General features: G+C 49.5%; 1 protein-coding gene across 4 annotated transcripts in view; it reads right to left on the bottom strand.

Annotated features, from left to right (window-relative positions):
• LOC137345668 (major histocompatibility complex class I-related gene protein-like) overlaps positions 1 to 16984 on the bottom strand; it is a 203751-nt gene that overhangs the window by 84472 nt on the left and 102295 nt on the right. For all 4 annotated transcript variants that reach the window (XM_068008929.1, XM_068008931.1, XM_068008930.1 and 1 more), the window contains exons 4-5: positions 13452 to 13727; positions 4283 to 4408 (exon numbers count right to left, since the gene is read on the bottom strand). In XM_068008929.1, coding sequence (XP_067865030.1) covers positions 4283 to 4408; positions 13452 to 13727 — 402 coding nt within the window. The remainder of the gene's footprint in view (positions 1 to 4282; positions 4409 to 13451; positions 13728 to 16984) is intronic.

Here is a 16984-nt window from a genome sequence, read left to right as displayed (position 1 = left end):
TTCAGTTACAAACAGCTCACCACCCCTCACCCACACAAACTTACTGTACACACACAGGGGGAACTTCAGTTACAAACAGCTCACCCCCCCCTCACCCACACAAACTTACTGTACACACACAGGGGGAACTTCAGTTACAAACAGCTCACCCCCCCTCACCCACACAAACTTACTGTACACACACAGGGGGAACTTCAGTTACAAACAGCTCACCACCCCCCCCCCACCCCCACCTCACCCACACAAACTTACTGTGCACACACAGGGGGAACTTCAGTTACAAACAGCTCACCCCACCCCCCGCACCCTCACCCACACAAACTTACTGTACACACACAGGGGGAACTTCAGTTACAAACAGCTCACCCCCCCCTCACCCACACAAACTTACTGTACACACACAGGGGGAACTTCAGTTACAAACAGCTCACCCCACCCCCCGCACCCTCACCCACACAAACTTACTGTACACACACAGGGGGAACTTCAGTTACAAACAGCTCACCCCACCCCCCGCACCCTCACCCACACAAACTTACTGTACACACACAGGGGGAACTTCAGTTACAAACAGCTCACTCCCCCCCTCCCCTCACCCACAGAAACTTACTGTACACACACAGGGGGAACTTCAGTTACAAACAGCTCACTCCCCCCCCTCACCCACACAAACTTACTGTACACACACAGGGGGAAATTCAGTTACAAACAGCTCAACCCCCCTCACCCACACAAACCTACTGTACACACACAGGGTGAACTTCAGTTACAAACAGCTCACCCCCCCTCACCCACACAAACTTACTGTACACACACAGGGGGAACTTCAGTTACAAACAGCTCACCCCCCGCTCACCCACACAAACTTACTGTACACACACAGGGGGAACTTCAGTTACAAACAGCTCACCCCCCTCACCCACACAAACTCACTGTACACACACAGGGGGAACTTCAGTCACAAACAGCTCCCTCACCCCCCCCCCCCCTCACCAACACAAACTTACTGTGCACACACAGGGGGAACTTCAGTTACAAACAGCTCACCCCCCCTCGCCCACACAAACTTACTGTACACACACAGGGGGAACTTCAGTTACAAACAGCTCACCCCCCCTCACCCACACAAACTTACTGTACACACACAGGGGGAACTTCAGTGACAAACAGCTCACCCCCCCCCCCTCACCCACACAAACTTACTGTTCACACACAGGGGGAACTTCAGTTACAAACAGCTCACCCCCCCCCCCCCTCACCCACACAAACTTACTGTACACACACAGGGGGAACTTCAGTTACAAACAGCTCACCCCCCCTCACCCACACAAACTTACTGTACACACACAGGGGGAACTTCAGTGACAAACAGCTCACCCCCCCCCCCCCCTCACCCACACAAACTTACTGTTCACACACAGGGGGAACTTCAGTTACAAACAGCTCACCTCCCCCCCCCTCACCCACACAAACTTACTGTTCACACACAGGGGGAACTTCAGTTACAAACAGCTCACCCCCCCTCACCCACACAAACGTACTGGACACACACAGGGGGAACTTCAGTTACAAACAGCTCACCGCCCCCCCTCACCCACACAAACTTACTGTACACACACAAGGGGAACTTTAGTTACAAACAGCTCACCCCCCCCCCCACACCCTCACCCACACAAACTTACTGTACACACACAGGGGGAACTTCAGTTACAAACAGCTCACCCCCCCCCCCCCCTCACCCACACAAACTTACTGTTCACACACAGGGGGAACTTCAGTCACATACAGCTCACCCCCCCCCCCCCCCTCACCCACACAAACTTACTGTACACACACAGAAAGAACTTCAGTTACAAACAGCTCACCCCCCCTCACCCACACAAACATACTGTGCATACACAGGGGGAACTTCAGTTACAAACAACTCACCCCCCCCCTCACCCACACAAACTTACTGTACACACACAGGGGGAACTTCAGTTACAAACAGCTCACCCCCCCCCACACCCACACAAACTTACTGTACACACACAGGGGGAACTTCAGTTACAAACAGCTCACCCCCCCCCCTCACCCACACAAACTTACTGTACACACACAGGGGGAACTTCAGTTACAAACAGCTCACCCCCCACCCCCCACACCCTCACCCACACAAACTTACTGTACACACACATGGGGAACTTCAGTTACAAACAGCTCACCCCCCCTCACCCACACAAACGTACTGTACACACACAGGCGGAACTTCAGTTACAAACAGCTCACCCCCCCCCCCCTCACCCACACAAACTTACTGTACACACACGGGGGGAACTTCAGTTTCAAACAGCTCACCCCCCCCCCCCCTCACCCACTCAAACTTACTGTACACACACAGGGGGAACTTCAGTTACAAACAGCTCACCCCCCCTCACCCACACAAACGTACTGTACACACACAGGGGGAACTTCAGTTACAAACAGGTCACCCCCCCTCACCCACACAAACTTACTGTACACACACAGGGGATCTTCAGTTACAAACAGCTCACCCCCCTCACCAACACAAACTTACTGTACACACACAGGGGGAACTTCAGTTACAAACAGCTCACCCCCCCCCTCACCCACACAAACTCACTGTACACACACAGGGGGAACGTCAGTTACGAACAGCTCACCTCCCCCCCCCCTCACCCACACAAACTCACTGTACACACACAGGGGGAACTTCAGTTACAAACAGCTCACCCACCCCCCCCCCCCACCTCACCCACACAAACTTACTGTGCACACACAGGGGGAACTTCAGTTCCAAACAGCTCACCCCTCCCCCCCCCACCCTCACCCACACAAACTTACTGTACACACACAGGGGGAACTTCAGTTACAAACAGCTCACCCCCCCCCCCTCACCCACACAAACTTACTGTACACACACAGGGGGAACTTCAGTTACAAACAGCTCACCCCCCCCCTCACCCACACAAACTTACTGTACACACACAGGGGGAACTTCAGTTACAAACAGCTCACCACCCCCCCCCCCTCACCCACACAAACTTACTGTACACACACAGGGAGAACTTCAGTTACAAACAGCTCACCCCCCCCCCCACCCACCTCACCCACACAAACTTACTGTGCACACACAGGGGGAACTTCAGTTACAAACAGCTCACCCCACCCCCCGCACCCTCACCCACACAAACTTACTGTACACACACATGGGGAACTTCAGTTACAAACAGCTCACCCCCCCTCACCCACACAAACTTACTGTACACACACAGGGGGAACTTCAGTTACAAACAGCTCACCCCACCCCCCGCACCCTCACCCACACAAACTTACTGTACACACACAGGGGGAACTTCAGTTACAAACAGCTCACCCCACCCCCCCGCACCCTCACCCACACAAACTTACTGTACACACACAGGGGGAACTTCAGTTACAAACAGCTCACTTCCCCCCCCCCCTCACCCACAGAAACTTACTGTACACACACAGGGGTAACTTCAGTTACAAACAGCTCACTCCCCCCCCTCACCCACACAAACTTACTGTACACACACAGGGGGAACTTCAGTTACAAACAGCTCACCCCCCCCTCACCCACACAAACTTACTGTACACACACAGGGGGAACGTCAGTTACAAACAGCTCACCCCCCCCCCCCTCACCCACACAAACTTACTGTACACACACAGGGGGAACTTCAGTTACAAACAGCTCACCCCCCCCTCACCCACACAAACTTACTGTACACACACAGGGGGAACTTCAGTTACAAACAGCTCACCCCCCCCTCACCCACACAAACTTACTGTACACACACAGGGGGAACGTCAGTTACAAACAGCTCACACCCCCCCCCCTCACCCACACAAACTTACTGTCCACACACAGGGGGAACTTCAGTTACAAACAGCTCACCCCACCCCCCCTCACCCACACAAACTTACTGTACACACATAGGGGGAACTTCAGTTCCAAACAGCTCCCCCCTCCCCCCTCACCCACACAAACTTACTGTACACACACAGGGGGAACTTCAGTGACAAACAGCTCACCCCCCCTCACCCACACAAACTTACTGTACACACACAGGGGGAACATCAGTTACAAACAGCTCACTCCCTATCCCATTCTCCCAGTCCCCTCACTCCCTGTCCATCACTGGGCTGTATGTGAGTTTCCCACCTGTGTAGTGAAGTGTCTAATGTTCTGACCTTGTGCTGTAATATTTTAAGCTGCTCATACCCGAGAGTGACAGATTCTGCCCTCATTCCCTACCTCTCCTCTTCCACACAACAGCACCGATGACAAGAGCAATCACAGCGACGGCAGCAACAACAATTCCAACAATCAAACCCAGATTTGTCCCTTCTGGAGATCCTGGAGTATCTCGGAATGTCCCGTCTGTGGGGGGAATGAGGAAGAGATGAATGAATAACCACAGTCACTGCTCCTTCAGAAGCAATTGTACCAAAGCGGGGCCTGAGGTTGAATGAGATTCGAGTCTGTGATGTGATGGGCAGTCTGAGCAGAGCATGTTATAGGTTAGAAAGCTTCAGTGTCATTGGATTACACTCCTGTGAAGCACTTTGGGATGTTTATCTGCAGTAAAGGAGATAAATAAATGCAGGGGTTGCTTGTCTGCAGATATTGGAATTCCACATCATTCCAAAGACATTTCCAGTCACCTACACGAGTGATTCATCCCCACATCAGACTCAGAATAGACTCATTGGTAGTGGAGTGATGGGAGGTAGGAGGTTTCTAGGAAAGGAAAGACGGGGTGACGGTATTGATCAAAAATATTGTTACAGCACTGGAAAGAGGTGATGTGCTGGAGGATTCAAAGACATAATCTAATTGGATAGAGTTAAAGACAAATAGAGGAGCGATTTCACTGCTGGGTGTACAGTACAGGTCACCAAATAGCGGGAAGGTGTTACAGGAGCAAATTGCAGAAAGGTGCAAGAAATGTACAGTGGTGATATCCAAATATAGACTGGGATAGTAACAGTGTGAAGGACAGAAGGGGAGGAATTCCTGAAATGTGCACAGGAGATCATTCTTGATCAGTATGTTTCCAGCCCAATGAGGAAGGAAGCAGTGCTGGATCGAGTCCGAGGGAATGAAGTGGGGAATGTTTCAGTGGGGGCGCATTTGGGCAATAGTGATCACAATATCATCGGCTTTACAGAAATAGACACGGCAAAATCAAGCTTGTAATTATTCAACTGGAGGAGGGCTAATTTCAGGGAGTTGAAAAGGAATCTGACCCAGTGGATTAGTTTTATAAACATACAAGTAGTAAAGGGGGTAATTGAGGAAGGATGGAGCCAGTTAGGGACTGAAAAGGAGATCATCATATGGAGTCAGAGGGCAGGGCACAGCTACAAAACGAGCACTCTGCATCGATCTTTATTAAAGATTAATGTCACAGTCAGGAAAGTCACCCGTCCGGATGGAATGCATCCGAGGTTACTGAAAGATGCAAATGTAGAAACAGCAGGGGCATTGGTCACAATCTTTCAATCCTCACAGGAATACTGCCGGAGGACTGGAGGGTCGCTAATGTTATACCACACTGTTCCAGAAAGGGGAGAGGGATAAACCAGGAAACTATAGGCCAGTCAGCCAAACATCAGTGGTGAGGATGTTATTGGAAACCATTATCAGAGGCAAAATAAACTGGGTTAATGAAGGAGAGCCAGCACGGATTTGTTAATGGTAAATCATGTCTGACTAATTTGACTGAATTCAGAGAAGGTTGATCAAGGTCGTGCAGTAGATGTTGTATATATGGACTTTTGAAAGGCACTTGACAAAGTGTCACACAGCAGGCTTAAGATGATGTCAGCCCATGGAATTAACAGGAAAGTGACATGATGGATACAAAACTGTCTCAGTGACAGGAAACAAAGGGTGATGGATGTTTTTCAGACTGGGAGGTGTGTTGCAGTGTTATTTCCCAAGGGTCAGTTTTGGGTCCATTACTCTGCAACTTTTATAAAAGACCTAGACTCGAGTGTGGAGAGCAGCATTGTAAAGTTTACAGGTGATATGAAACTTGGTAAAGTATAGTCCTCAGGATAACTACAACAGGATGGTGAGAAAGGAATAAGCTCAGCAGATAGAGTTCAATGTGATGAAGTCTGATCGAGAGGGGAGATGAGGAGAATAATTTTTCACTCAGTTGTTGGGATCGGGAATGCTCGATCTGAGAAGATGGTGGAAGCTGAATCCATAAACATTTGAAAAAAGGGAGTTGGACAGGTATTTAAGGATAAGGAACTGACAGCATTAGGGACAGAAAGCAGAGATGTGAGACAAAGAATAACTGCTCTTTCAAAGAGCCAGCACAGACACAATGGGCTGAATGGCCTCTTTCTGTGCTGTAAGTTTCTATGATTCGATGACAAAGTAGTTATTCAAAAAGTCTATCATTTCCTTATTTTCAATTGTAATATTCCTGCATTGATTTTTACAGGGCTGTGTTACCCTTTCTCTTCTGATAGAACTGTAAAAGCTGTTCATCTTGATTCTCTCAAATTTCCATTCATATTTCATTTTTGCTGCACTTGCTCTCTATTTTGTCTTCCTTTGCTGTTCTCTCTATCCCTCCTAGTCCGCTGGATCTGTTTTTCTGAATGGAGGGATGTGACTAGTGGTGTTCTGCTGGGACCTTTGCTGTTTGTAGTATATATAAATGATTTGGAGGAAAATGTAGCTGGTCTGATTAGTAAGTTTGCGGACGACACAAAGGTTGGTGGAGTTGCGGATAGTGATGAGGATTGTCAGAGGATACAGCAGGATATAGATCGGTTGGAGACTTGGGCGGAGAAATGGCAGATGGAGTTTAATCCGGACAAATGTGAGGTAATGCATTTTGGAAGGTCTAATGCAGGTGGGAAGTATACAGTAAATGGCAGAACCCTTAGGAGTATTGACAGGCAGAGAGATCTGGGCGTACAGGTCCACAGGTCACTGAAAGTGGCAACGCAGGTGGATAAGGTAGTCAAGAAGGCATACGGCATGCTTGCCTTCATCGGTCGGGGCATAGAGTATAAAAATTGGCAAGTCATGTTGCAGCTGTACAGAACCTTAGTTAGGCCACACTTAGAATATTGCGTGTAATTCTGGTCGCCACACTACCAGAAGGCCGTGGAGGCTTTGGAGAGGGTACAGAGGAGGTTTACCAGGATGTTTCCTGGTCTGGAGGGCATTAGCTATGAGGAGAGGTTGGAAAAACTCGGATTGTTTTCACTGGAACGACGGAGGTGGAGGGGTGACATGATAGAGGTTTACAAAGTTATGAGCGGCATGGACAGAGTGGATAGTCAGAAGCTTTTTCCCAGGGTGTAAGAGTCAGTTACTAGGGGACATAGGTTTAAGGTGCGAGGGGCAAAGTTTAGAGGGGATGTGCGAGGCAAGTTCTTTACACAGAGGGTGGTGAGTGCCTGGAACTTGCTGCCGGGGGAGGTGGTGGAAGCAGATATGATAGCGACGTTTAAGAGACATCTTGACAAATATATGAATAGGAAGGGAATAGAGGGATATGGGCCCCGGAAGTGCAGAAGGTGTTACTTTCGGCAGGCATCAAGATCGGCGCAGGCTTGGAGGGCCGAATGGCCTGTTCCTGTGCTGTACTGTTCTTTGTTCTTTGTTCTTTGTGCTGGAAATACGTTTTGGTTTTATTTCAGATTTCCAGCATCTGCACTATTTTGCTTTTATTTTAGTGTCCAAGAGTGTGTTGTGTACACAAGAGTGTACTGGGGAGCCCACTATGTGCTACAGGTGGACAAGGGTGTCAACGGTGTGCCCAGAGTGTGTTAGGGGAGCCTAACAGTGTGGTAGGGGATGGCAAGAGTGTTCTAGGTGTGTCCAAGAGAGTGCTGTGGTGCACATGTGTGTGATAGGGGAGCCCGGTGTGTGATAGAGGTGCGGAGGTGTGAGCTTAGTTTGCCAAGAGTGTGCAAAGGGTGTTCAAGGTGTGCCCAAGAATGTTCTAAGGGTGACCAAGAGTGTAATATCTGAATCTAAGAGAGTGCAGGAGTACTCGAAAGTGTTCTATGGGTGCCCTAGTGAGCGTGAGAAGTACCCAAGGGGGTATACAGTGTGCCCAGTGTGTGTTCGGGGTAACCAATCGTGTGCTGGGTGAAGGCAAGTGTGTGCTAGGAGTGCCCAGATTGGCTAGGGTTGTTCAAGTGTGTGCTAGGCTTTCCCAAGAGTGTGATAGAGGTGCCCAAGATTGTACTAGAGTGCTCAGAGTGTGCCGGGGTGCCCAGTGTGAGACAGGTGTGTCAATGAGAGTGATCGCTGTGCCCACAGTGTCCTAGGTCTGTCCAAGAGGGTGGTAACAAAAGACAAGAGTCTGCTACAGGTCCCCAAGAATGTGCTTTGGTAACCAACATGTGCTAGAGGATGGCAAGTGTGTGCTAGGGTGTCCAAGTGTGTGCTAGGACTGCCCAAGTGTGGCTACTTTGCACAAAGGATGTCCGGAGTGCCCAGAGTGTGATTGGAGTGCCCATAAGGTGATAGGGGTGCCCAAGAGTGTACTAGTGCTACCCAAGATTGTATTCGGGATGCCCAATATTGTAATATGGGTGGCCAAGAGTGTACTGGGGGTAACCAAGAATGTTTTGTGGCGCACAAGAGTGAACTAGGAGAGCCCAAGAGTATGATAGGGGTACCAAGGAGTGTTCTGGGGGTGTCCAGAGTGTGATAAGTGACAGTGAGTGTTCCGGGTTGCCCAAGAGTGTACTTGGGGATGGCAAGAGTGTGCCAGTGGTGTCCAAGATGGTGCTCAGGTGCCCAGAGTGTTTTGGGGCGCCCAGTGTGTGGTAGCAGTGCCAAAGAGTGTGATTCGTGTGCCCAGAGACTGATAGGGGTATCCAAGAGTGTGCTAGAGAATGACAAAAGTGTGCAACAGGCGTGTTCTCGTGGTGACCAAGTGTGTGTCAAGATGGCCAAGGCGTGCTTGGTGTGCCTAAAATGTATTAACTGTGCCCAGTTGTGTGCTAGGAGATGGCACGTGTGCCAGGAGTGCCCAGATTCTGCTAGTATTGCACAATAAGGAGCTCGGCGTGCCCAAGTGTGTGTTACAAGTGTACACACAGGGTGCCCAGAGTATGCTCGAGGTTTCCAAGTGTGTGCTCCGTTAGACCAGACTGTACTATGCGTGACCAGTTGTGTAATAGACGTTCCCAAGAGTGTGCTACATAATGGTAACTGAATGTCAGGAGTACCCAGAATGTTCTGGGGCTGCCGAAGAGTTTGGTACGGGTGCTGAAGTATGTATTGAGGTGCCCAAGGGTGTGCTGGGGTGCGCAATAGTGTGGTAGGGAAGCTCAGTGCGTGATAGAGGTGTCAAGGGGAGTGCTCAGTATGTCCAGAGTGTGTTCGGTCTGTCCAAGAGGGTGCTAGAGAATGACGTAGTGTGCTACGGACAACCAAGTGTATGCTAAGAGTCAGCAGGTTTGTGCTCGGGTGAACCAGTCAGGTTTGCAAGGAGGTGCACGGTTAGCCCAGATAATGGTGTCCAAACAGGTGCTCGAGGTTGTCAGGCGTGTGCTGGGACGTCAAGTGTTTACTACGGATGCCCAAGAGTGCGGTAAAGCTGCCTAAATGTCTGCTGCTGTGCCCACAGTATGCCCAAGAGTGTGCTAGGAGATGGCAGCAGGTGCTAGAGGTGAAAGTGTTGAAGAAGTGTGCCCTAATATGGCTAAGAGTGTGCTCGGTGATGGAACATGTGTGGTGGAGCGCCGAGATTGTGCAAGCATAGTCAAGTGTATACGAGAGGTGTGCAGAGTGTGATAGAGGTTTACAAAGTTATGAGCGGCATGGACAGAGTGGATAGTCAGAAGCTTTTTCCCAGGGTGGAAGAGTCAGTTACTAGGGGACATAGGTTTAAGGTGCGAGGGGCAAAGTTTAGAGGGGATGTGCGAGGCAAGTTCTTTACACAGAGGGTGGTGAGTGCCTGGAACTTGCTGCCGGGGGAGGTGGTGGAAGCAGATACGATAGCGATGTTTAAGAGACATCTTGACAAATATATGAATAGGAAGGGAATAGAGGGATATGAGCCCCGGAAGTGCAGAAGGTGTTAGTTTTGGCAGGCATCAAGATCGGCGCAGGCTTGGAGGGCCAAATGGCCTGTTCCTGTGCTGTACTGTTCTTTGTACACTATTCTTTGCTTTTATCTTGAATTTTATATTATCTCTCTCCTCTTTTGTCAAGTAGACCTCTTCCCCTTATGGGTACATACTGGTCTTGCTTTAAGCTAAATTATCTTTTGAACACTTCCCACTGTTCATCTGTACTTTTACCCAATAACAGTGTTGACCATAAATAAAAACAAAGAGTGCTGGAAATACTCAGCAGGTCTGGCAGCATCTGTGGAGAGAGGAACAGAGTTAACGTTTCAGGTCTGTCACATTTCAACAGAACTGGCAAAGATGAGAAAATAATTAGGTTTTAAGCAAGTGAAGGGGAGAGAGAACAAAGGGGAAGGTGTTTGATAGGGCAGGAGAGATTAAATAACAAAGCTGTCCTGGGACAAAGGCAAAGAGTGTGTTAATGCTTGTGGTGGAAGACAAAGCATTAGTTCAGAGAGAGGGTTAATAGCAGAATAACGAGCAGTTCTGACTACATGAAAAACGGGCACATGGTTAAAAAATAAAATAAAATATAAAAAAAATCCCAGTTATGCTCTGAAGTTATTGAACTCAATGTTCAGTTCACAAGGCTGTAGAGTGCCTAATAGAAAGATCAGGTGCTGTTTCTCGAGCTTGTGTTGATGTTCACTGGAACATTGGAGCAGGCCAAAGACAGAAATGTGGACAGGCAGGAGGGTGGGGAGACGATGTTGAAATGGCAAGCAACCAGAAGCTCGGGGTCCTGCTTGCGGACTGAGCGGAGGTGCTCAGCAAAGCGGTCACCCAGTCTGCGTTTGGTCTCCCCAATGTAGTGGAGACCACATTGTGAGCAGCGAATACAGTATACTACATTGAAAGTTCAAGTAAATCGCACCTGAAAGGAGTGTTTGGGGCCTGGGATAGTGAGGAGAGAGGAGGTAAATGGGCAGGTATTACACCTCCTGCAATTGCAGGGGAAGGTGCCATGGGACGGGGACGAGGTGGTGGGGGTAATGGAGGAGTGGACCAGGGTGTCACAGAGGGAATGATCCCTTCGGAATGCTGACAGGGGAAGGGAGGGGAAGATGTGTTTGGCATCACGCTGGAGGTGGTGGAAATGGCGGAGGATGATCCTTTGGATGTGGAGGCTGGTGGGGTGGAAAGTGAGGACAAGGGGATCCCTGTGGCAGTTCTGGGAGGAAGGGGAAGGGGTGAGGGTAGAGGTGCAGGAAATGGGCCGGACAAGGTTTAGGGCCCTGTCAACAACAGTGGGGGGGAATCCTCGGTTGAGGAAAAAGGAAGACATATCAGAAGCACTGTCATGGAAGGTAGCATCATCAGAGCAGATGCGTCGGAGACGGAGAAACTGGGAGAATGCGACTGACTCCTTACAGGAGGTAGGGTGTGAAGAAGTGTAGTCGAGGTAGCTGTGGGAGTTGGTGGGTTTATAATGAATATTAGTAGACAGCCTATCCCCAGAGATGGAGACAGAGAAGTCGAGGAAGGGAAGGGAAGTGTCAGAGATGGATCATGTAAAGCTGAGAGAAGGGTGGAGACTGGAAGCAAAGTTGATAAAGTTTTCCTGTTCGGGGCGGGAGCAGGAAACGGCACCGATACAGTCATCAATGTACCGGAAAAAGAGTTGGGGGAGGGGGCCTGAGTAGGACTGGAACAAGGAATGTTCGACATATCCCACAAAAAGACAGGCATAACTAGGACCCATGCGGGTACCCATAGCGACACCTTTTACTTGAAGGAAGTGCTTGGAGTTGAAGGAGAAGTTGTTCAATGTGAGAACAAGTTCAGCCAGGCGGAGGAGGGTGGCGGTGGATGGGGACTGGTTGGGCCTCTGTTCCAGGAAGAAGCGGAGAGCCCTCAAACTATCCTGGTGGGGGATGGAGGTGTAGAGAGATTGGACGTCCATAGTGAAGAGGAGGCGGTTGGGGCCAGGAAACTGGAAATTGTCAAAATGACGTAAGGCATCCGAAGAGTCACGGATGTAGGTGGGAAGAGACTGGACTAGCGGAGAAAAGAGAGTCAAGATAGGAAGAAATAAGTTCAGTGGGGCAGGAGCAGGCTGAAACAATGGGTCTACCAGGACAGTCCTGTTTGCAGGAGGTGTAATACCTGCCCATTTACCTCCTCCCTCCTCAATATCCAAGGCCCCAAACACTCCTTTCAGGTGATGCAGTGATTTACTTGTACTTTCAATGTAGTATACTGTATTCACTGCTCACAATGTGGTCTCCTCTACATTGGGGAGACCAAACGCAGACTGGGTGACCGCTTTGCGGAATACCTCCGCTCAGTTCGAAAGTATGACCCTGAGCTTCCGGTCACTGGTCATTTCAACATCATCCCCCTGCTCTCATGCCAACATGGCCTGCTCCAATGCTCCAGTGAACATCAATGCAAGCTCGAGGAGTAGCACCTGGTCTTTCTATATGGACTTTGAAAAGGTACTTTAGGGGAGATGGTGGTGTAGTGGTAATGTCACAGGACTATTAATCCAGAGGCACAGGCTAATGCCCTGGAGACATGGGTTCAAATCCCACCACAGCAGCTGGCGGTATTTATATTCAACAAATTCAATTAATTAATAAAGCTAGTCTCAGTAATGGTGCCGTGAAACTATCATCGATTGCCATAAAAACCCATCTGCTTCACTAATGTCTTTCAGGGAAGGAAATCTGCCGTCCTTACCTGGTCTGGCCTACAGGTGACTCCAGACCCACAGCAATGTGGTTGACTCTTAACTGCCCTCTGAAGTGGCCCAGCAAGCCACTAAATTCAAGGACAATTAGGGATGAGTAACAAATTCCGGCCTTGCCAGTGACACCCTCATCCCATGAAAGAATAACAAACACCTTGATTAAAAGGGCCAAATAATAGACTTGGGAGTAAAACCGAAGCCCATGGAAATGGCAAAGTGGAAAGGGAATTGACTGAAACATGGAGCAGACAGCAATGGTGAATGGCTGTGTTTTGGACTGGAGGGAAGTATACAGTGATGTTTCCCAGCAGTCAGTAGCAGATCATTGCTCTGTCTGATATATATTAATGTCCTAAATTTGAGTACAGAGGGCATAATTTCAAAGTCAGACACAAAACTTGGAAATGCAGGAAACAGCATGGAGGATAATAACAGCCTTCAGGAGCACAGAGACAGGCTGGTGAAATGGGCTGACAAGTGGCAGATACAGTTTAATGCTGAGAAGTGAGAGGCGATCGATTTTGGGAGACACAGTGAGGAGAGGTGATTATAAACATCTTGAAATCTCACAAACAGACACTGCCCCTACAGTCACTGTTCCTCTTACCCCAGTCTCGGATCTTCACTCCTTCTTTTCCACTCTGCTCATACTGACAGGAATAGGTGGCTCCATCATTAGGGTCGATCTGAGCCCATTTCCGGAGCTGGTAGGTGCCATCGTGGTTGGGCAGGATGTCATGGGATTCCGTGTCTGCCATTGATCTGCCATTTCTCAGGAGGGTGACTTCGATATCGCGAGGATAAAAGCCCGTGACCAGGCAGGAGAACTGGGTCGGTTTAGTGGCTGACACTTTGTCCACGGATGGAAACAGATGAGGAGCAACTGAGAGTAAAACGGATCAGAAATAAGTCAGCAAGAGACAGAAAATGGTGCATATCCCTTTAAACTGGGGATCAGACCCCTGACCCCAGGAATGGTACATATCCCTTTAAACTGGAGATCAGACCCCTGAGCCCAGGAATAATACATATCCCTTTAAACTGGGGATTACACCCCTTTAAACAGGGGATCAGAACCCTGACCCCAGGAATGGTACATATCCCTTGAAACTGGGGATTACACCCCTTTAAACAGGGGATCAGAACCCTGACCCCAGGAATGGTACATGTCCCTTTCAACTGGGGATCAGACACCTGACCCCAGGAATGGTACATATCCCTTTAAACTGGGGATCAGACCCCTGAGCCCAGGAATAGTACATATCCCTTTAAACTGGGGATCACACTCCTGACCCCAGGAATGGTACATATCCCTTTAAACTGGGGATTACACCCCTTTAAACTGGGGATCAGAACCCTGACCCCAGGAATGGTACATGTCCCTTTCAACTGGGGATCAGACACCTGACCCCAGGAATGGTACATATCCCTTTAAACTGGGGATCAGACCCCTGAGCCCAGGAATAGTACATATCCCTTTAAACTGGGGATCACACTCCTGACCCCAGGAATGGTACATATCCCTTTAAACTGGGGATTACACCCCTTTAAACTGGGGATCAGAACCCTGACCCCAGGAATGGTACATGTCCCTTTAAACTGGAGATCAGACCCCTGACCCCAGGAATGGTACATATCCCTTTAAACTGGGGATCACACTCCTGACCCCAGGTATGGTACATACCCCTTTAAACTGGGGATTACACCCCTTTAAACTGGGGATCAGAACCCTGACCCCAGGAATGGTACATGTCCCTTTAAACTGGGGATCAGACACCTGACCCCAGGAATGGTACATATCCCTTAAAACTGGGGATCAGTCCCCTGACCCCAAGGAACGGTACATACCCCTTGAAACTGGGATCAGTCCACTGACCACCGGGAACGGAACATATTCCTTTAAACGGGGGATCAGACCCCTGACCTCAGGAATGGTACATACCCATTTAAACTGGGGATCAGTCCCCTGAGCCCAGGAATGGTACAGACCCCTTTAAACTGGGGATCAGACCCCTGACCCCTGGAATGGTACATACCCTTTTAAACTGGGAATCAGACCCCTGACCCCAAGGAACGGTACATATCCCTTTAAACTGTGGATTAGACCCCTGACCCCAGGAATGGTACATATCCCTTTAAACTGGGGTTTAGACCCCTGACCCCAAGGAACGGTACTTATCCCTTTAAACTGCGGATTAGATTCCAGACCCCAGGGAATGGTACATATCCCTTTAAACTGGGGTTAGACACCTGACCCCAGGTAATGGTACATATCCCTTTAAACTGGGGTTAGACACCTGACCCCAGGGAATGGTACATATCCCTTTAAATGAGGGATTAGACCCCTGACCCCAGGGAATGGTACATACCCCTTTAAATGAGGGATTAGACCCCTGACTCCAGGGAATGGTACATATTCCTTTAAACGGGGGATCAGACCCCTGACCTCAGGAATGGTACATACCCATTTAAACTGGAGATCAGTCCCCTGACCCCAGGAATGGGAAATACCCCTTTAAACTGCGGATTAGACCCCTGACCCCAGGAACGGTACATATCCCTTTAAACTGGGTATCAGTCCCCTGACACCAGGTAATGGTACATATCCCTTTAAACTGGGGATTAGACCCCAGACCCCAGGTATGGTACATACCCCTTTAAACTGGGGATTACACCCCTTTAAACTGGGGATCAGAACCCTGACCCCAGGAATGGTACATGTCCCTTTAAACTGGGGATCAGACACCTGACCCCAGGAATGGTACATATCCCTTAAAACTGGGGATCAGTCCCCTGACCCCAAGGAACGGTACATACCCCTTGAAACTGGGATCAGTCCACTGACCACCGGGAACGGAACATATTCCTTTAAACTGGGGATCAGACCCCTGACCCCAAGGAACGGTACATACCCCTTTAAACGGGGGATCAGACCCCTGACCTCAGGAATGGTACATACCCCTTTAAACTGGGGATCAGACCCCTGACCCCTGGAATGGAACATACCCTTTTAAACTGGGAATCAGACCCCTGACCCCAAGGAACGGTACATATCCCTTTAAATTGTGGATTAGACCCCTGACCCCAGAAATGGTACATATCCCTTTAAACTGGGGTTTAGACCCCTGACCCCAAGGAACGGTACTTATCCCTTTAAACTGCGGATTAGATTCCAGACCCCAGGGAATGGTACATATCCCTTTAAACTGGGGTTAGACACCTGACCCCAGGTAATGGTACATATCCCTTTAAACTGGGGTTCGACACCTGACCCCAGGGAATGGTACATATCCCTTTAAATGAGGGATTAGACCCCTGACCCCAGGGAATGGTACATACCCCTTTAAATGAGGGATTAGACCCCTGACTCCAGGGAATGGTACATATTCCTTTAAACGGGGGATCAGACCCCTGACCTCAGGAATGGTACATACCCATTTAAACTGGGGATCAGTCCCCTGACCCCAGGAATGGGAAATATCCCTTTTAACTGGGGATTAGACCCCAGACCCCAGGTATGGTACATACCCCTTTAAACTGGGGATCAGACCCCTGACCTCAGGGAACGGTACATATCCCTTTAAACTGGGGATCAGACACCTGACCCCAAGGAACGGTACATATCCCTTTAAACTGGGGATCAGTCCCCTGACCCCAAGGAACGGTACATACCCCTTTAAACCGGGGATCAGTTCCCTGACCCCAGGAATGGTACATACCCCTTCAAACTGGGGATCAGACCCCTGACCTCTGGAATGGTACATACCCCTTTAAACTGGGGATCAGACCCCTGACCCCAAAATGGTACATACCCCTTTAAACTGGGGATCAGACCCCTGACCTCTGGAATGGTACATACCACTTTAAATTGGGGATCAGCCCCTGACCTCTGGAATGGTACATACCCCTTGAAACTGGGGCTCAGACCCCTGACCCCAGGAATGGTACATACCCCTTTAAACTTGGGATCAGACCCCTGACCTCAGGGAACGGTACATATCCCTTTAAACTGGGGATCAGACACCTGACCCCAAGGAACGGTACATATCCCTTTAAACTGGGGATCAGACCCCTGACCCCAAAATGGTACATACCCCTTTAAACTGGGGATCAGACCCCTGACCTCTGGAATGGTACATA

Source organism: Heterodontus francisci, chromosome 29, assembly GCF_036365525.1.
Source record: "Heterodontus francisci isolate sHetFra1 chromosome 29, sHetFra1.hap1, whole genome shotgun sequence".
Taxonomy (NCBI): Eukaryota; Metazoa; Chordata; class Chondrichthyes; order Heterodontiformes; family Heterodontidae; genus Heterodontus; species Heterodontus francisci.
This window is presented reverse-complemented; position numbering and strand designations above follow the sequence as displayed.